Source organism: Oncorhynchus keta, chromosome 18 (genome assembly GCF_023373465.1).
Source record: "Oncorhynchus keta strain PuntledgeMale-10-30-2019 chromosome 18, Oket_V2, whole genome shotgun sequence".
Lineage (NCBI taxonomy): Eukaryota > Metazoa > Chordata > Actinopteri > Salmoniformes > Salmonidae > Oncorhynchus > Oncorhynchus keta.
In genome coordinates this window covers 20,316,876-20,339,236 of record NC_068438.1, presented here as the reverse complement: position 1 = coordinate 20,339,236, position 22,361 = coordinate 20,316,876, and the positions used below count along the sequence as shown (strand labels likewise).

Here is a 22,361-nt window from a genome sequence, read left to right as displayed (position 1 = left end):
TGAGTGCTGTAATCTGGAGTGTAAGTGTGAGCACTATATACTGTATCTCTGTAGTTCTGTATGGTCCAAACATGTGCCCACTGCCCTGCATGTCCCTGTGTGATGCTCAGACACAGAGTGTAACTGCTCCTGTTCCTCATTCCCCTCCCCTCAGACCTGGTCCAGATGCTTGTTGAGGGGAATCAACAATGAAACAGGACACTAAGGACAGTGGTCCTCACACAACACAACAGACCCAACACAGCAAACAGCCTAGCAGCAAGGCCAAAGATCCATTTAACACTCACTGTCTGGCATTGTTCCCAGATAGAGCCCAGCGAACAACAAAAATGTTTAATGCACTGCCATCAGTCTTCGAAAAGCTCACTGGACTTAATGTGGCAGTAAAGTTATGAATAGCTATTGACCAAGCTATTCTCCAAGGTGATTAGTCAAAGAGAATCGATAGGAGGAACAATAGTGAAGCATCATACTGTATTTCCTGCTGGCAGAGTCAACAACAGAGTCAAGAGCCAGAGAGGGGTCGGTACACAAAACAGCTTTTGACACCTACAGTCCATAGTCTGACTTAGTTTCTGATGTCAAATGGTCAAATGTGTACAATGACGAAGAGACAAAATCAGCCCTCCTGCATATTGGGACAAAGATATACCAGAGCACTGCGTGTGTCACAATAATATGACATTGAATTACATTTATTTATATACTGTACATTATCAAGAGACAGGCATTTAAGGCATTTGTTATAATTACTGTATTTACTGCCAGTAGGGTGTCCTAAAAAAAACGCATCTTTTGATCAATGTCAATTGTGAAGATACTGCTCTCAGAAAACCAATGGTCCAAACCTCATGTTGCGATCATAATTTGTTGAAAAGTTATTGGAATTTTTACCCCTTGTAGGGTGGCCAAAATTAGGGTGACTAAATTGATGGAGGACAGAGAAAAAAAAGTGGTCAAAAATCTGGTAAATAGAATTGCATCAGCTAGGCTGGATGCTGTGTGAGAATTAAGGCTAAACAAATCAAATCAAATCAAATGTATTTATATAGCCCTTCGTACATCAGCTGATATCTCAAAGTGCTGTACAGAAACCCAGCCTAAAACCCCAAACAGCAAGCAATGCAGGTGACCAGCTATCTGGCTAGGTGTTTTGAAAGGCCAAAACCTATGGAAGAAACAGTAAGTAACCAGGCTACCTGGGGTGGCCAGTCCTCTTGAACCCCCTGACTTCCCTTAGTGGCTGTGCCATGGAGATTTAAGCAGAACATGGCCAAGATGTTCAAATATTAAAAATGACCATGGTATAATCCTCAGAAATGTCAATGGGGCAGCAGCATGGCCAGGTGGACTGGGGACATGCAAGGGGAGTCATCATAGGTGCCTAGAATGGTCCTAGGGCTCATGTCCTGGGGAGCTAAAGAAAGATGCCAGAGAATGTTGTAGTGTAATGTCAATGGGAGCAACAATAGATGCCATAGAATGTTGTAGATATAACAATGACCCTAGCCCCCCGAGCTAAACATGGATGCATAAATACTGTAGGCTGAGACAGGAGGGGTTAGAGCACTAAACATCATCTTTCATAAAATGTATGAGGTAAGATATATATGGGGAGAGACTTAGTATTTTCACATTTATGTATACACTGTCATGTAATGTAAATTACTGTTTTTCAAATATTTATGCACATAAACTAGAATATTTCTGTGAAATGTCAATGGAGAGCTAACATAGATGCCATTTTCAAATGTTGTAGTGTAATGTCAATTTAGGCGAGCTTGGAAACAACTTTGCAGATTACCACCACAACATGTAAAATGTCAATGGGGAGCTAACATAGATGCCATAGAAGGTTTTATTCTAATTTTGTCAATGGGGTGCTAACTATAGATGGGCATTCTATATTCAGCTTCTATGTTTTGTATTTCTTTGTTGTTTGGCTAACATAGATGCTCAATCAGAATGCTGTCTAGTGTAATGTCAATGATTGAGAACCAACATGGATGCCATAGGGTTTTGTAGTGTAATGTTTTCAATGTTTTGTGTGTCTAACAGATAGATGCCATATAATTTGTGCCGCTTTGATAATTTTTGTTCTAGTGTTCGGTTCTAATAAAAATGATGGACACGTACCACGCTGCACCTTGGTCCTCACCTTCCACCAACAGCCATTACAAAAGTTCCTGCGAGAAAGAGGCACCACTCTCAATAGAGCTCGGTGCTTATTATCGGATGTATTAGGTTAAGAAACCTGACTTTTTGGATATAATGTTAAAGATATTTTTTAGAAATACTCATTTGTCTTGGTTAATGTATCTTATAGCATAAGGAAGTGACATTTCTCACAAAGATGCCCCATAGAATGTTGTAGTCAGTAATGTCAATGGGGAGCTAAGCATAGATGACCAGCTATCTCAATGTTGTAGAAGTAATGTCATGGAGGAGCTAACACTAGACTACCTGAATGTTTTGAATGTCAATGGGGAGCCATAGATGCCATTTAATGTTGTCAGAAATGTCAAGGGAGCTAAACAATGCCATAGTATAATGTAGTGTAATGTCAATGGGGAGCTAACATGGCTGCCATAGAATGTTGTAGTGTAATGTCAATGGGGAGCTAACATGGATGCCATAGAATGTTGTAGTGTAATGTCAATGGGGAGCTAACATAGATGCCATAGAATGTTGTAGTGTAATGTCAATGGGGAGCTAACATGGATGCCATAGAATGTTGTAGTGTAATGTCAATGGGGAGCTAACATAGATGCCATAGAATGTTGTAGTGTAATGTCAATGGGGAGCTAACATGGATGCCATAGAATGTTGTAGTGTAATGTCAATGGGGAGCTAACATAGATGCCATAGAATGTTGTAGTGTAATGTCAATGGGGAGCTAACATGGATGCCATAGAATGTTGTAGTGTAATGTCAATGGGGAGCTAACATGATGCCATAGAATGTTGTAGTGTAATGTCAATGGGGAGCTAACATGGATGCCATAATGTTGTAGTGTAATGTCAATGGGGAGCTAACATGGATGCCATAGAATGTTGTAGTGTAATGTCAATGGGGAGCTAACATAGATGCCATAATGTTGTAGTGTAATGTCAATGGGGAGCTAACATAGATGCCATAGAATGTTGTAGTGTAATGTCAATGGGGAGCTAACATAGATGCCATAAATGTTGTAGTGTAATGTCAATGGGGAGCTAACATAGATGCCATAGAATGTTGTAGTGTAATGTCAATGGGGAGCTAACATGGATGCCATAGAATGTTGTAGTGTAATGTCAATGGGGAGCTAACATGGATGCCATAGAATGTTGTAGTGTAATGTCAATGGGGAGCTAACATGGATGCCATAGAATGTTGTAGTGTAATGTCAATGGGGAGCTAACATAGATGCCATAGAATGTTGTAGTGTAATGTCAATGGGGAGCTAACATGGATGCCATAGAATGTTGTAGTGTAATGTCAATGGGGAGCTAACATAGATGCCATAGAATGTTGTAGTGTAATGTCAATGGGGAGCTAACATGGATGCCATAGAATGTTGTAGTGTAATGTCAATGGGGAGCTAACATGGATGCCATAGAATGTTGTAGTGTAATGTCAATGGGGAGCTAACATGGATGCCATAGAATGTTGTAGTGTAATGTCAATGGGGAGCTAACATGGATGCCATAGAATGTTGTAGTGTAATGTCAATGGGGAGCTAACATGGATGCCATAGAATGTTGTAGTGTAATGTCAATGGGGAGCTAACATGGATGCCATAGAATGTTGTAGTGTAATGTCAATGGGGAGCTAACATAGATGCCATAGAATGTTGTAGTGTAATGTCAATGGGGAGCTAACATGGATGCCATAGAATGTTGTAGTGTAATGTCAATGGGGAGCTAACATGGATGCCATAGAATGTTGTAGTGTAATGTCAATGGGGAGCTAACATAGATGCCATAGAATGTTGTAGTGTAATGTCAATGGGGAGCTAACATGGATGCCATAGAATGTTGTAGTGTAATGTCAATGGGGAGCTAACATGGATGCCATAGAATGTTGTAGTGTAATGTCAATGGGGAGCTAACATGGATGCCATAGAATGTTGTAGTGTAATGTCAATGGGGAGCTAACATAGATGCCATAGAATGTTGTAGTGTAATGTCAATGGGGAGCTAACATGGCTGCCATAGAATGTTGTAGTGTAATGTCAATGGGGAGCTAACATGGATGCCATAGAATGTTGTAGTGTAATGTCAATGGGGAGCTAACATAGATGCCATAGAATGTTGTAGTGTAATGTCAATGGGGTGCTAACATAGATGCCATAGAATGTTGTAGTGTAATGTCAATGGGGAGCTAACATGGATGCCATAGAATGTTGTAGTGTAATGTCAATGGGGAGCTAACATGGATGTCATAGAATGTTGTAGTGTAATGTCAATGGGGAGCTAACATAGATGCCATAATGTTGTAGTGTAATGTCAATGGGGAGCTAACATGGCTGCCATAGAATGTTGTAGTGTAATGTCAATGGGGAGCTAACATGGCTGCCATAGAATGTTGTAGTGTAATGTCAATGGGGAGCTAACATGGATGCCATAGAATGTTGTAGTGTAATGTCAATGGGGAGCTAACATGGCTGCCATAGAATGTTGTAGTGTAATGTCAATGGGGAGCTAACATAGATGCCATAATGTTGTAGTGTAATGTCAATGGGGAGCTAACATGGCTGCCATAGAATGTTGTAGTGTAATGTCAATGGGGAGCTAACATGGCTGCCATAGAATGTTGTAGTGTAATGTCAATGGGGAGCTAACATGGATGTCATAGAATGTTGTAGTGTAATGTCAATGGGGAGCTAACATAGATGCCATAATGTTGTAGTGTAATGTCAATGGGGAGCTAACATGGCTGCCATAGAATGTTGTAGTTTAATGTCAATGGGGAGCTAACATGGCTGCCATAGAATGTTGTAGTGTAATGTCAATGGGGAGCTAACATGGATGCCATAGAATGTTGTAGTGTAATGTAAACGCATCATAATGCTCTTTTTTTCATATGAACACATACAGAAATATTACATATTATTATTACATATCAAGATTCCTTTATTACTTATCAAGATTCATTTTCAATTTGTTAAATACTTTTATGGTGCGTATTACTTTTTTGTTTTTACATTTACTGATCATATCAAAATAGTATTTCAATTCTATCTTAAATAATGTGAAAAGGGGTTTGTTCTCTATAATGCTCATTCTTCACATTCAGTTTTATAGTATTTAAAACAAATATTCCACATGTAATGTTAATACTGATGGAGCGCTAACATGTCTGAGAATGTTTAAGTAAATAAATCATAATGCAGAAACTGCATATGCTCCACTCTATAAATACATGTCTCTGGGTAGAACCAGTCATCCAATCTGGCTAATGCGGTTTCTGTCTGAATGATCCAGGAGCGCCAGCTTCTCCTACATTGCCGTTGTTAAGCGATAATTGACGCTTCGCCATTGTGCAGTTTATTTATGATAGTTTTCAAAACCTATGAAGATGTCCAGTGAAAGCAGATATGCAATTTGTTGACACCAAAACAGAATTGGATACACATTATCCCGAATGTTAGTCAATAAAAACGTATGTTAAATTTGTGGAAGAAGGGCCTTGGTCAGGGAGCTGACCAAGAACCTGATTGTCACTCTGACAGAGCTCCAGAGTTCCCATGTGGAGATGATTGTCCTTCTGGAAGGTTATACCATCTCTGCAGAACTCCACCAATCAGGCCTTTTTGGTAGTGGCCAGTTTTACTCCGTAGTAAATAAGTCCCCAGCAAAGCTCCCCCACACCATCACACCTCCTCCTCTATGCTGGTAACTCTAATGAATTTATCCTCTGCAGCAGAGTAATTCTGAACAAAGAGAATATGTCCAAATTATTAAAGTTCAACCTAAAGTAAAAGAAGGAAAGGATCAAATATGTGCGTACTCAAGTCATTGCCTTTACTACCCTTCAGTCATCCCGAGATGCTAAAAACACACAAAACAACTTTATTTCACACCCCGTCTTGAGCAAACACACACTCTTTCCCCTGTGGGCAAAAAACACGAAGACTGACAGTTGGGACAGAAGTGCTCCTTCCTGGTTATAAGAGGAAGGATGGAGTCAGAGTGGGGTCAGAGCAGGAAGGTGACACTGTAGGAAAGTGACATCACGGAGACCAGAACAGAGCAGAAAACCCTGCTTGAGTGACAGCTGTCCCAAATAGAGCTGACAATTACATTCATTTCCTCTCCTTTGCTGTCCAACAACATCAGTCTGGATCAGGGGAGATATCAATCCCATGGTGTCTAAACAAGAATGATGCCAGAAAACTGTCTGGCACTAAACACTGCTGTGCTGACCCTTAAGTTTTTTTCTGTAGGAAAGATACTACATTTTCAACACACACACACACACACACATCATTAGCAGCAAAGTCCTGTTAAACATGTTCATTCTGTATGCACTGCAGAACGTGCAAAACAAACCAGTATCAGTTCCAGATGGCCAAAATGGCCAAAATGCCTCAAAGCCTATATAATTTACAGCATGTAGATTTCACCTCATAATCACACCATAATCACCTCATAATCAATACAAAAACACCTTTAAAACATTTTGCACTACATTGCACTACATTATTTTGTATACATAAATAATTATCTGTAGTCAACTTTGAAGAATCCAACCTAAGTATTGTTTCCCTCCTGGTTAGGCAAATGTTTTGTATCATGATATGATTCATATGTTTAATATTGGGCCTGCTTGATATGTTTTTATCACTGAACAACACAATTATTTGCTAGTTGTGGGCGTTGAAAATGTTCCCATTCTGGTTCAGATGTAAAGGACATGTGTATTTATATTTATTATGGATACACATTAGTTCCTGCCAAGGCAGCAGCTACTCTTCCTGGGGTCCAGCAACATTAAGGCACTTACATCAAACATGAAACAAAATATCATATAACATTATTACACATCTACAATACAAAATGTATAATACCACCATATTACTATGGATGTGTGTGCATATGCATGTCTGTACCTGTGTGTGTGTGTGTGTGTGTCTCTTCACAGTCCCACTGTTCCATAAGGTGTATTTTAATCTGTTTTTAAAATCTGATTCTACTGCTTGCATCAGTTACCTGATGTGCAATAGAGTTCCATGTAGCCATGGCTCTATGTAGTACTGTGCACCTCCCATAGTGTGTTCTGGACTTGGGGATTGTGAAGAGACCTCTGGTGGCATGTCTTGTGGGGTATGCATGGGTGTCTGAGCTGTGTGCTAGTAGTTTAAACAGACAGCTCGGTGCATTCAGCTTGTCAACACTTCTTACAAAAACAAGTAGTGATGAAGTTAATCACTCCTCCACTTTGAGCCATGAGAGATTTACATGCATATTATTAATGTTAGCTCTTCTTGTACATTTAAGGGCCAGCCGTGTTGCCCTGTTCTGAGCCAATTGTCCCTCTTTGTAGCACCTGACCACACGACTGAACAGCAGTCAATGTGCGACAAATCTAGGACCTGCCTTGTTGATAGTGTTGTTAAGGCAGAGCAGCACTTTATTATGGACAGACTTCTCCCCACATCAACATGTCAATCAAATGGAAAGGTAGACGGAGGGGATGTATATTTGCAGCTCTTACTGCTTCTCTCCATCCCTTCATTCTTCAGTAGTGAGTGTAACTAAAACGAGATGAGGAGTACTGTAAATGTCTCCTCTCCCTCTTCTCATCTTGAGTCACTCATCCCCAGAAGTCTGGGGAGTGGGCGTCCAGAGCACGTTCACAGCTCACTCTTATGCAAGTCCCCACTTTTCCTGCCCAGGCTGGTGTCTACCAAACCATCTGCCGCTCGTTCTGCTTTTCCTTCAATGAAACCACGTTTACTCCACAGTCACATGTTCAGCTTATGTGTTAGCTGCTAAAGCAAGGCAATGAGGCCTTCCATGGGGACCCCACTCACCCTGGTGTCCCCATTGAGCCTGAGTTCACAGAAGCCAAATAGAGTATGTGCTTATCGGCAAATCAGAGGATAGGTGGCCTTTGACTGGTGTAGTACAATGCCATGTCAAAAACAGCCAGGAGAAGTTGTAAAGCAGTTGTAAAAAAAATCATCATAATGGCTTATGGAGCAATAGTACGAAGTTATAAAATGCTATGGTGACCCTTCAGCCTCACAGATACAGTACCATGAAATACTGTATGTCGAAACTGAAATTGAACAAATGGCTATGTTCCAATCAAGTATACATACTAGCAAACCTTGTATAATGCATGCCCATTACATTGCTTAATTTCTAGGTAGTATGCTAGTGTAAAACCCAGAGTGTGGTTTGTATCTGACTGACCTTGGCTTTCTTGATGCCGTTCGGGAGACAGCAGGTGAGAGGGAGAGGAGTAGATAGGGAAAGGTGATGGCAGAACAAGAGAGAGATGAACAGAATATGACAGGTACAGTTGAAGTCTGAAGTTCACATACACTTAGGTTGGAGTCATGGAAACTCGTTATTCAACCACTCCACAAATGTCTTGGTAACAAACTATAGTTTTAGCAAGTCGGTTAGGACATCTACTTTGTGCATGAAAGTAATGTTTCCAACAAATTGTTTACTGACAGATTATTTCACTTATAATTCACTGTATCACAATTCCAGTGGGTCAGAAGATTACATACAAAAAGTTGCATTTTCCAAGCTGTTTAAAGGCACAGTCCAGAAATTGATGTCATGGCTTTAGAATACATTTCTGGTAGGCTAATTGACATCATTTGAGGCAATTGGAGGTGTACCTGTGGATGTATTCCAAGGTCTACCTCAAACTCAGTGCCTCTTTGCTTGACATTATGGGAAAATCACAAGAAATCAGCCAAAATCTCAAAATATTGTAGACCTCCACAAGTCTGGTTCATCCTTGGGAGCAATTTCCAAACGCATGAAGGTACCAAGTTCATCTGTACAAACAATAGTATGCAAGTATAAACATCATGGGACCACGCAGCCGTCATACCGCTCAGGAATGAGACGCGTTCTGTCTCCTAGAGATGAATGTACTTTGATGCGAAACGTTTAAATCAATCCCAGAACAACAGCAAAGGACCGTGTGAAGATGCTGGAGGAAACAGGTACAAAAGTATCTATATATCCGACATAACCTGAAAGGCCGCTCAGCAAGGAAGAAGCCACTGCTCCAAAACCGCCATAAAAAGCCAGACTACGGTTTGCAACTGCACATGGGGACAAAGATCGTACTTTTTGGAGAAATGTCCTCTGGTCTGATGAAACAAAAATAGAACTGTTTGGCCATAATTACCATTGTTATGTTTGGAGGAAAAGGGGGAGGCTTGCAAGCCGAAGAACACCATCCCAACCGTGAAGCACGGGGGTGGCAGCATCATGTTGTGGGGGTGCTTTGCTGCAGTGGGGACTGGTGCACTTCACAAAATAGATGGCATCATGAGAGAGGAAAATTAAGTGGATATATTGAAGCAACATCTCACAATATCAGTCAGGAAGTTAAAGCTTGGTCTCAAATGGGTCTTCCAAATGGACAATGACCCCAAGCATACTTCCAAAGTTGTGGCAAAATGGCTTAAGGACAACAAAGTCAAGGTATTGGAGTGGCCATAACAAAGTCCTGACCTCAATCCTATAGAAAATATCTGGGCAGAACTTAAAAAGTGTGTGCGAGCAAGGAGGCCTACAAACGTGATTCCGTTACACCAGCTCTGTCAGGAGGAATGGGCCAAAATTCACCCAACTTATTGTGGGAAGCTTGTGGAATGCTACCGAAAAGTTTGACACAAGTTAAACAATTTAAAGGCAATGCTACCAAATACTAATTGAGTGTATGTAAACTTCTGACCCACTGGGAATGTGAGGAAAGAAATAAAAACTGAAATAAATCATTCTCTCTACTATTCTGACCTTTCACATTCTTAAAATAAAGTGGTGATCCTAACTGACCTAAGACAGGGAAATTTTACTAGGATTAAATGTCAGGAATTGTGAAACTGAGTTTAAATGTATTTGGCTAAGGTGTATGTAAACTTCCGACTTCAACTGTAGGTGAGAACAGAGAGAGCAAGTGGATGAAAAATACGGAGAGATCACTCAAACCTAGTACACGAGAGACCTGCCTCTCTCACTTCAAGCATCTCCTAAAGGGTCCAAACCTCCTGATTTATTAAGGCATAAATCCACAACTAATCTTAAATACATCCATGATTAAACACATCCAGGATCCCATATGGGATACATTTTATTACAAGTCATTACCTTTTGTTGGAGCTGCTTGATTAAATAAAGAAAAACATATGCATATTTATGGAGTTTAGGAACTCCTCGGGGTACGTGGCTGATTAAAATTATGTTTCCCACCACAAGTTTGTCGGCATTGGCAGGATTAAATGAAAGCTAAATGGATGCATGGTAGATAAATCATAATGATTAGCCTTCATACTATAGTTTCTTTCTTTACTCTCCTCTACTCGCTCAACATCACCCCTGCTGCGTACAGCACTGGAGACAGCAGGAAGAGAAAGTAGCACGCGAACTCACGTTACCATGACAATATGAGAAAGAGGGTATGTGCATGCATGCGTGTTTAGTAATAGCAGTAGTGTCAAGGAATCCACTCCAGATAAAAGTGTAATAAGAAATACCTTATTGTGGACAACATAACCCTGCCTGGAGTTACGTGAACTATGAATCAGCACTATGAGATAGCATTAGTAATGGGAGGTATGCATGTTAAGAGTAGTTACGTTTAGTCTTACCTCAGAGCTGAGCTGTTCTGGAAATGCCTGATAGGAGAAGACTGATGACTGTGGTTTCTTCCTGTTCCTGGTCTTACATGAGCTGCCCATCTTACAGTTTCCACTACAGGCTTTCTTCTGCCCTGCAACCAGGGCCTGTAGGCAGCTCAGGAACTTGGTCTTCCAGACCAGAAAGTCAGCATGCACGCTGCCATTGTGGCTATTCGCTACGTTGCAGTTGCCATCTCCTCTGGACAGAACCCGGATGCCGCTCAGCATCCACAGCCACTTGTCCACATTCTTACTCACCTAAGGGAGAGGGCAGAAGGGGTTGAATGATGTGTTTTCAGTGAGTCTAGAGGAAGTGGATGGTTAGCTATGGGACAGGAGAGAACAGTAATAGTGGTAATGATAATCGATTGAATGAGCTTAGTATTCTAGTGTGTACAAAAGAGGAATGTATAATATGCAAAAAATATCCATGAAAGTATCAGATAAGCAAAGAAACAGATTGCAAGTGTAAGTAGCAGCACCACACATGGTGGAAACATATCGATTGGAGACACACAGTATTTTGTCAGATCTCTTACCGTATTGTAATGGCAGCCATACACAGAGTTTCCCAGGCCAAACACTGCATATCTCAGTCCTTTCAGGTAGGTGTTCCCATATCTGAAGTCAGTGGATGCCTCCTCCAGACACTTACAGAACCATTCAGCATTTTCTGTGGGCTGTCCGTCAGTGTACACAGCCAATAGGAACATACAGACCAACTTGTTGGAGCACTGTAGAGAGAGATGTAATCAAAAATCTGGAAAGTGGCACAAGATAAACAAATGCAGAATATGTAACATATACATATAGAATACGGATCTCTCCGGCACTTTATACAGGAATGGCCCCATTTCTGGATGCAAAAACAGGATGCAGCTATGGACAACTTATTGCATAACATGCATCCAGAGTGAAAGTAGGAATCAATAACAACAGCTGCATAGGGAGCACAATGATGAGGTATGAGAACAACAATTTGAACGCAGAACAAATCTCCAAAGCAGAGCAACATTGTAAAGGATTTAAGCCCTACAGGGCAGCCAGTGTAAGGTGCCCCTTGCCCCATGGTTTCTTACAGAAAAGAGCTGCCTGCAACACTCTATGCTGCTCGAGGAAGAGAGGATCATGATTGAACACTGGGCACAAAGAGTCAATGCACTGAGCATCTGAAACTAGATCTCTAGGCCGGAGGCCGGGCCGAGCACCCTAGGTAATTTCTCTTTGGAGATAAAAATCCCTCTCCCCGAACTGTAAAGTGTCTCTGTTGAATAAATGGCAATTTCCTGCTGTGTCTGCTGTGCCAGGCGACAAATCTCCTATTCATTTCTCAGATGGTGAAGTATTGCCCAACAGAATGGAATACTAATGAAAATAATCAATCTTTCCTGGTTGAACGGGATTAATTTAAAATATTTATACCTGTGCCAGCCATTGGTTTAAATAAGAAAAATAAATAATAATAATAAAAAGAGGCAAACTTGGGGTTGACAGATGGAAGCCAGATGGAAACCACATGACAGCCCGCTTGGAGTTTGCCAAAACGCACCTAAAAGACTCTCAGACCATGAGAAAAAAGATTCTCTGGTCTCATAAAACCAAGATTTAACTATTTGGCCTGAATGCTAAGCATCCCGTCTGGAGGAAACCTGGCACCATCCCTACGGTCAAGCATGGTGGTGGCAGCATCACGCTGTGGGGATGTTTTTCAGCGGCAGAGACTGGGAGACTAGTCAGGATTAAGGGAAAGATGAACGGAGCAAAGTACAGAGAGATCCTTGATGAAGTCCTGAGTGCTCTGGAGCAGGTTCTCAGACTGGGGTGAAGGTTCACCTTCAAACAGGACAACAAACCTAAGCACACAGCCAAGACAACGCATGAGTGGCTTTGGGACAAGACTCTGAATGTCCTTGAGTGGCCCAGCCACAGCCCAGACTTGAACCCGATCGAACATCTCTAGAGAGACCTGAAAATAGCTGTGCAGGGACGCTCCTCATCTAACCTGACAGAGCTTGAGAGGATCTGCAGAGAATGGGAGAAACTCCCCAAATACAGATGTACCAAGCTTGTAGTGTCATACCCAAGAAGACTCAAGGCTGTAATCGCTGCCAAAGGTGCTTCAACAAAGTTTTGAATAAAGGGTCTGAATATTTATGCAAATATAATATTTATGTATTTTTTTAATTTGCAAACATTTCTAAACACCTGTTTTTGCTTTGTCCTTATGGGGTATTGTGTGTAAAATGAGGGCGGAAAAAAAGATGACATTTATTTTAGAATAAGGCTGTAACGTAACAAGATGTGGAAAAGGTCAAGGGGTTTAAATGCTTTCCAAATGCACTGTATATGAAAATTAGGCCTAAAGGTTTTCAAAAACCGTATCGCAAGGGAAGACTATTAACATTTGTAATCGTTAAAAAAAGAGAGTTGGGACTGTAGTAAACATTGGCCGTGCTCCATAAGTTTCGAATAAGATGGCTGGGTATGGCCCCTTGGGTTCTCGAGAGTTAATTAAAAACCATGCATCCCTAAAACTATTATTTTCTCTTAAACCCCAAAATACCCCTGTATTACAGAAAAAGTCCATGGTTGCAGAATCACTCTCTTACCTTTGCAGTTCCAGTCTGTGATCCATAGAATATCTGTGCTTTAGATACGTCAACCACTTTCTCAATACTGTAACCATCCTACTCCACAGCTTTGTAGAGCCAGAGGGTCACTGGATTGGTAAGAGTATTCTAATGGGGTACAGAGAAAAATAATGTGTAGAGCTTGGGACTACAAAGTTCGATCTGCAAAAAGATGACTCTGAGATAATTGGTTTTAAAGTTCCAAATCCCCATTGGTTTGAATGATGTCAGCTATTTTTTTTATTGTATTCTTTTGAACTTAACATGAATTGGGGTATTTAGAGAACTATATACAGTTGAAGTCAGAAGTTTGGATACACCTTAGCCAAGTACATTTAAACTCAGTTTTCACAAATCCTGACATTTATTCCAATTAAAAATTCCCTCTCTTAGGTCAGTTAGGATCACCACTTTATTTTAAGAATGTGAAAGGTCAGAATAGTAGTAGAGAGAATGATTTATTTCAGTTTTTATTTCTTTCATCCCATTACCAGAAGTTTACATACACTCAATTAGTATTTGGTAGCATTGCCTCCAAATTGTTTAACTTGGGTCACCAGACAGAGCTGGTGTAACGGAGTCAATTAGCCTATCAGAAGCTTCTAAAGCCATGACATCATATTCTGGAAATTTCCAAACAGTTTAAAGGTACAGTCAACTTAGTGTATGTCAAATTCTGACCCACTGGAATTGTGATACAGTGAATTATAAGTGAAATAATATGTATGTAAACAATTGTTGGAAGAATTACTTGTGTCATGCCCAAAGTAGATGTCCTAACAGACTTGGAAAAACTATATATTTTTAACAAGAAGTGGTTGTGGTTGAAAAACAAGATTTAATGACTCCAACATAAATGTATGTAAACTTTCGACTTCAACTGTAGGTAGAGAACATTGTACAGATTAATGTCAACAACTCAATTTGACATAAATGCAGATATAACCTTATAGTCCCAAGCTCTCAATTTGACTCTCATTTACCAGTGGACAAATAAATAATTAGAATTAATAGAAATGTAAACAGAACTGATCTTTGAGCAAATAATAAGGGAAGAGTTAAATGACCTTTTTCAATGCCATTTTCAGTGAGAACCAAATTCCAACCAAAACATCGGCAGCTGTGTGCAAGTATATCCTGTTCTGCCATACTGACAAAAAAAATACTCTTGAAGGTGCTGCGGACTGTCTTCCTTGTTCCTGCAAAGACATTATGTTCTGGATTAGCCCAAAGACCGGCAAATGGTGATATCGAGTCGTTTCATCTTACAGTCCGAAGGGAATCTATGTAGCTGGCTATACATTCGTATCCCCTGTGGACCGGTTCGTGCATAAAACATTCTTCATTCAGGCTGCAAAGATATCAATTTGTTCCTTAATTTAATGGTGAAAAGGTGATAGAACCTGGGAAAGTATGCCTACTTCTCTTTATGAAACATCATTTTCCACCACACTAAAGTAGCTAATGCTAATCCTGGATGTTGTATATCACCAGTTTTAGAGGAATGATTCCATACATTTTTTCAAATTAACTGCCAATATGCCAACATTCCATTCAAGCAATGCAGTCAATCCACAACCATATACTGGCTCAAATCAGTTGATAGGACAAGTTGTAAATGCAACAAGAATTGATTTTGTATCGTATAATAGCACTCACAGCTTTCCAAGAAAACAACAAATTAAACATTTATGTTCTGTTACACATAAAAGGTTATTTATACAAAACATTGGTATGAAACCCTTATAAACTGTATTTTTAATTCTGACTATTTTAGGTTGCCAATCATTTTATTACACAATATCTCATTCTATCACATGCCTTACTTTTATTTTCATGCATAAGTAAAATCAGGATTATGCCTCTACTGCCGTTCATTCCAATCAGAATTTCTCCCTGACCAATATGGCTACCAATTACAACCCATTCTGGAACTTTTAGGGTTTATGACCTTCCCTTCTAGTAATTTAATAGTATCTCTATACATACGCGAAATATGATCTCTATACTATACATACACACAACAACTAAAGATCTCAGAAACGGCACAAAAGTTATTTTTTAAATATAATCTAGCAGCTGCTACCTGGCTCGAGGACATTCTTTCACTGATATAAAAAATGCGCCGACTGACCTTCTCTGCACCATCCTCATCTCACCTTTCAGATACCCAGTTCTCTCCGCGACACTCTCACTCACCATCAATATCAGCGTCAAAAACATGGGTTATCAAATCCAAAAGCAGTAAAGTTGAGCCCCGCAACATTGTTTCTTTCTCCTGTGCAATGTTTTGTATCATCAATGTAAATATTGACAAACGTTTTAGGAACATCAAAGTTCAACCGCTGGGAGCTGCCATAATTGTTATCATGATGAAACGAAATACATTGTGGGAATTGGAGGTTTAATTATATTACAGATATACAAATATTTGATGATATCCCATAGGCATAGCCATATGTTTACACCCCTCTATTCCATTACTTTGCAACAGAGTTTTTAAGCATTCAATTATATTCTCTGGATGAAATACACCGGTACAGGAACAACTTCATTTACACGTGATATTTTATGCAAAGTATCTATTTTGTCAAATACATAAAAAGTAAACATATTTGTATTTATTTGTAGCAGTCGTTATGGTACCGTACAAAATGTTAATGTTTAAAAAAAAATACTAAGCAATTCCATCAGAGACCAACAAAAAACAGGACCGTTTGCACATAGTATGTTTCAGTCCGGCGGAATTTTTGTGAAACACATAGCACACCAGCGCCGCTAAAAAAAAGACTGTTACTGACAGATGTATCTGTCTTTTAAAGCAGAAATATGTCTATATTTACACCAACAAACCAGATCCGACTCACAAATGTGGCGGTGGTGAGAATGAAAAAGGGAGGAAAACGATTTGAAATCGCCTGCTACAAAAATAAAGTGATGAGCTGGAGATCTGGAGCGTGAGTATTTTAGGAATTTAGCAAGCTGCGTAGCTATGATAGCTAACGTTAGCTAGTTGTATCCGTTTGATATCCACCGAGGCATATAGCAAACACCAGTAGTATTACGACTAATGGTAGTATGCTTTCAGCTTTGATGTATTTATAATTAGCTACGAATGTAAATAAATAATATGTAAAGAATACAATCTAATGTGCTGTTTCAGAGTAGCAAGTCATGACTCATGTCATCATCATGGCTCACTTGTCTTGTATCGTGCATTATATTCTTACCCAGAGTCGAGAGACTGTGGAATAATGAGGAACAGTCTAGGTGCCATGTGTTTTGCATCACTGATTCTTTGGACTTTGAGTCATCTACACCTGGCATCTTTTGAATTTCGAAAGGGGACACCCCCTCGACCTCCCCAGAACCAAATCCAATAGCTGGTCTGAGTTCACATAATATTTGTTTTTAGGTTGTCGAGATTAGCCTATCAATACCTATAGATATTGAAAGCATCATCTAGCACAGTGTTTCTGTCCTGGGGAACCAAAGGGGTGCACATTTTTGTTTTTGCCCTAGCACTATTCACCTGATTCTACTATCTGCGCTAGCACTATTCACCTGATTCCACTATCTGCGCTAGCACTATTCACCTGATTCCACTATCTGCGCTAGCACTATTCACCTGATTCTACTATCTGCGCTAGCACTATTCACCTGATTCCACTATCTGCGCTAGCACTATTCACCTGATTCTACTATCTGCGCTAGCACTATTCACCTGATTCTACTATCTGCGCTAGCACTATTCACCTGATTCCACTATCTGCGCTAGCACTATTCACCTGATTCCACTATCTGCGCTAGCACTATTCACCTGATTCCACTATCTGCGCTAGCACTATTCACCTGATTCCACTATCTGCGCTAGCACTATTCACCTGATTCCACTATCTGCGCTAGCACTATTCACCTGATTCCACTATCTGCCCTAGCACTATTCGCCTGATTCCACTATCTGCCCTAGCACTATTCGCCTGATTCCACTATCTAACTCATTGTCAAACCTTTGATTAGTGGAATCAGGTGTGTAGTGCTAGGGCAAAAATGTGCACCCCAGGACTAGGATTAGGAAACTGAGATAGCAAAGCCCCATGTAAACACTTAATAAATCGCCATGCCATTTTCATTTGCCAATTACACAGAGAGAAGGACCTGGATGAAGTGCTGCAGACCAGCTCTGTTTTCAATAATGTTTCAAAGGGTCAAGTTGCCAAGAAAGATGATCTGTCAAAAGCCTTTGGAACAGATGACCTGACAGAGATTTGTAAACAAGTAAATACATTGACAGATAAACAGAACACCAGTAATCAATATTGCTCACATTCATTCAATGTTATGTTATTGTTGTGAGATTTGCCTGTTCAGTATGTATTTTCTTTCTCAGATTTTAGCTAAAGGAGAACTGCAAGTTTCAGACAAGGAGAGGCAGAGCCAGTTGGAGACGAGTTTCAGAGACATTGCGACCATCGTGGCAGAGAAGTGTGTGAACCCAGAGACCAAGCGACCATACACAGTCAACCTCATAGAGAGGGCCATGAAGGATATCCACTACTCTGTCAAGGCCAACAAAAGCACCAAGCAGCAGGTATGGCTGGGACAAAAGATTGTTGCTACAGTACACTCGAGTCTACACATTTGCCATATTTTAATATAAACGTCATGGATGAATGGCTGAACATGAATGAACGGCTTTGTTTTAAATGCTCACTCACTGTGCATACTGTGTGTACAAGCAGTGGCTAGATTTAGCCATAAATGTCTTCCTTTCAGTGAGGAGTTCAGTCTGTCATATTAAACACTGAACCTGTTTGTTGTTTAGCTACATAAACCAGAATACTTACTGGGTTTCAGTACATACCAACTAATGACAGTCTTTGTCATGCTAATGCCCCATGAATCTAACTGCTGTTTGTTCCAAGGCTCTGGAGGTGATTAGGCAGCTGAAAGAGTCCATAGAGATCCAGAGGGCCCACATGAGGCTGAGGCTGGTCCTGCCGGCCAAAGACGGCAAGAGGCTGAAGGAGAAACTCAAACCCCTCCTCAAGGTGGTGGAAAGTGAAGACTTTGACGACCAGCTGGAGATGGTGAGAGACAGATCCCTCTGGTTTATACTAGGCTACACCGTAGGGCTCTAAAGCACATGTGTCAAACTCATTTCACGAAGGTCCGAGTGTCTGCGAGTTTTCACTCCTCCCTTGTACTTGATTGATGAATTAAGGTCACTAATTAGTAAAGAGCTCCCCTCACCTGGTTGTTTAGGTCTTAATTGAAAGGAAAAAACAAAAACCTGCATAAAACTAGGCCCTCCATTGAATGAGTTTGACACCCCTGCTCTTATCTCCCTCCATCTCCATCCTCCAGGTGTGTCTGGTGGACCCGGGCTGCTTCAGGGAGATAGATGAGTTGATCCGCTGTGAGACGAAAGGCAAAGGTTCCCTGGAGGTGCTCAGTCTGAAGGATGTGGAAGAGGGAGACGAGCGGCTGGAATAGCCTTCACACAGAGCCCTATAGGACTACATACATACACTATCTTACCACCACCGCTGCCACACAAACTGCAAACCCCTAATTAAAGAGGCCACTATTTCTAATACCAATGGAGCCCTTCTTATTTCCAGTGTCTGTTGTAATATTAGTTTTGGTTGAAGATCTGATAACATTCAGTATTTTTGCTGTGAGCATGCACCACTCGAATGTTTGCTTGTAAACAAAAAATTACTATAATTTAATGAAGTTTATTTTGTGAGTCAACTTCTTGTAAAGTAATTCATATGGCTTTGACCATGCCTTTCATTTTACCCAGTTTACCATTTCGCCATGTTTGAAAAGGCATATTTTGTGATTAGTTTATTTAACCCCTTAATTTATATATGTTTCTTCATAATTAAATATGAGTCTTATAAACAATTGCAAATAAAAACTTAATTATTTCATTGTTTTTATAAATTATTTTGTGATTACTATGGCATAGTCTCCAAAAATGTTATCAATAGCCCTATGCCAATACAGTAGATATGACACTTTATCCGAAGTTTATACCATTATTGTAAGATACAGTGCCTTCAGAAACTATTCATACTTCGACTTATTCCACATTTTGTCCCAGACAAATCTTCTCACCCATCTACACACAATACCCCATAATGACATGTTTTTAGAAATGTTTGCAAATGTATTAAATCTTTTATTTAACTAGGCAAGGCAGTTAAGAACAAATTCTTATTGACAATGACGGCCTAGGAACAGTGAGTTAACTGCCTTGTTCAGGGGCAGAACGACAGATTCGTACCATGTCAGCTCGGGGATTTGATGTAGCAACCTTTCGGTTACTGGCCCAACACTACCTGCCGCCCCAAATACTGAAATATCTCAATATCAATACATGTTAGAATCACCTTTGGTAGTGATTACAGCTGTGAGTGTTTCTGGGTAAGTCACACCTGGATTGTACAATATTTGGACATGATTATTTTTTAAATTCTTCAAGCTCTGGCAAGTTGGTTGTTGCTCGAGCTATTTTCAAGTCTTGTGTATACTTGGCCTTGTTTTAGGTTATTATCCTGCCGAAAGGTGAATTTGTCTTCCAGTGTCTTTTGTGAATCAGACTGAACCAGGTTTTCCTCAAGGATTTTGCCTGTGCTTACAGTATCTCTATTCCGTTTCTTTTTATATAAAAAAAAAAAATCCCTACTCCTTGCCGATGACAAATATACCCATTACATGATGCAGCCACCTCCATGTTTGAAAATATGAAGAGGGGTAATCAGTTATGTGTTGTGTTGGATTTGCCCCAAACATAATGCTTTGTATTCAGGACATAAAGTCAATTTCTTTGACACATTTTTCGCACTTTTACTTTAGTGCCTTATTACAGTCAGGATGCATGTTTTGGAATATTTTTATTCTCTACAAGCTTCCTTCTTTTCACTTGGTCATTTAGATTAGTATTGTGGAGTAACTACAATGTTGTTGATCCATCCTCAGTTTTCTGTTATTACAGCCATTAAACACTGTAACTTAAAGTCACCATTGGCCTCAGTGAAATTCCTGAGCGGTTTCCTTCCTCTCGAGCAACTGAGTTAGGAAGGACGCCTGTATCTTTGTAGTGACTGGGTGTATTGATACAACATCCAATGTGTAGTAAATAACTTCACCATGCTTAAAGGGCTATTCAATATCTGCTTTTTTATACCCATCTACCAATCGGTGCCTTTCTTTGCAAGGCAGTGGAAAACCTTGATCTTTGTGTTTGAATCTGTGTTTGAAGGTCACTGCTCGACTGAGGGACCTTACAGATAATTGTATGTGTGGGGTGCAGAGATGGGGTAGTCATTCAAAAGTCATGTTAAACACTATTATTGCACACAGAGTGAGTCCATGTGACTTGTTAAGCAAATGTTTACTGAATACGTATTGACTGAAGACATTTCAGCTTTTACCATTATATTAATTTGTAAAAATTTGTAAAAACATAATTCCACTTTGATATTATAGGATATTGTGTGTTGGCCAGTGACATACAATCTCAATTTAATCCATTTTAAATTCAGGCTGTACCACAACAAAATGTGGAAAATTCCAGGGGTGTGAATACTTTCTGAAGCCACTGTAACACTTTAATGGTAAACCTTCACCACCAATACAGAAATTATGCAAATTGACAACATTTCAGACCCAATTATTACAGTTAAAAGTGCAATTTACTCCATGGTTAGTGCTACTCCTTTACCTCTATCCTAAATTCTTCAAAATCTTTCAAAGTGCTTCATTGCAGTGGAAGCATGATTTCTAACATTGACTATAGTACCTAGAGGTCTATTCATACCTAATCATACCTGATTGCATCTTCTCATGGTTGTGTTGTTGCCTGAGCATACTGGCTGTGTCTAAATTCAGTCCTGTGGATAGTATCCAGGGGGCTGCATGGCCCCTGCTCTGCCACAGGATAACCTGGAGTATAACCCCCTCTTTCTGACCCCTCCTGCTGCTGGAACGTGGGGAATCTAGTACTGAGAAACCCTCCCCCTACTACCATTAGAGATGAGGAGATCCATCCTATGTACAGGGCAGCTCCCCAGTCTCTCCTCAGCACCACAGCGCCCTCCAGTGGCTTGTTAGTGTGGTGGCAGGTCCAGGCTACAGGGACACAGCACAAACACCACACCGGAGGCAACTTTCACATGATTCCTCTTCGGAAACCACACCTCTCCAATGATACTGATGACCACAGCACCTATACAAGCCATGATCAGGCCTCTCTTATGTTCAGAAGTTTCCAGAGAGAGATAACAAAGACTGGTATAAGGAGCAGTGGAGGCTACCGTCATGGTTGAGGTCCCAGTGATCCAATTCCAGCCACACCCCGTCTCAGTATGCCGACAGCGTGGCTGTGGAGTCGTCCAGAGTACCGCTGACTTTCCACAGGGGCAGGCAGCAGGTGAGGATGGCGCACAGCCAGCCTGTAATGCTCAGGCCCAACACTGCTAGCTCCAACTGCCTCTTTATGACTGAGCTGAGCTTAGCTCCTCACAGAAAGCAGGGCTTGACCAGCTGCAGGCACAGTCTGTGTGCCTGTGTGTGGGCATGCGTGCCTGTGTGTGAGTCTAACCTGTGTGATGTGAAACCGGTCCTCACAGATTCCTGAAAAGAAAAGGGTGTGGGGCAGCAGTCCTGCTCTACAGCTGGGGAATAAAGGGGATTCCTTCTGTTTACTGTGACATGGTTTCACAACAATCCCTCTTTTGCAGTTTTGCCACTCAGTCGCTAAAACAAAGATGACACTGTGTGCTTTGTTGACTTCAGCCTCTGACTCTGGTCTTATAGGAACATGTAATTGTTAAATAAGCCTTGTGTGCCACTCAAAGTAC

General features: G+C 40.6%; 2 protein-coding genes across 2 annotated transcripts in view; one reads left to right on the top strand and one right to left on the bottom strand.

Annotated features, from left to right (window-relative positions):
* Positions 1-15,690, bottom strand: part of LOC118396861 (S-adenosyl-L-methionine-dependent tRNA 4-demethylwyosine synthase TYW1) — an 83,824-nt gene extending 68,134 nt beyond the window's left edge. The window contains 5 exon segments of the mRNA XM_052468762.1: positions 10,829-11,116; positions 11,398-11,592; positions 13,468-13,545; positions 14,556-14,638; positions 15,648-15,690. Of these exon segments, the coding sequence (XP_052324722.1) occupies positions 10,829-11,116; positions 11,398-11,592; positions 13,468-13,545; positions 14,556-14,638; positions 15,648-15,690 (687 nt within the window).
* A 502-nt stretch (positions 15,691-16,192) lies between these two features.
* On the top strand, positions 16,193-19,427 carry LOC118397419 (ribosome maturation protein SBDS). The gene is made up of 5 exons (XM_035792138.1): positions 16,193-16,445; positions 17,637-17,766; positions 17,879-18,079; positions 18,414-18,578; positions 18,856-19,427. Exons 1-5 carry the CDS (start codon positions 16,318-16,320, stop codon positions 18,982-18,984), a joined length of 753 nt encoding a protein of 250 aa, XP_035648031.1. The 5' UTR covers positions 16,193-16,317; the 3' UTR covers positions 18,985-19,427.
* Positions 19,428-22,361: the final 2,934 nt, after the last annotated feature.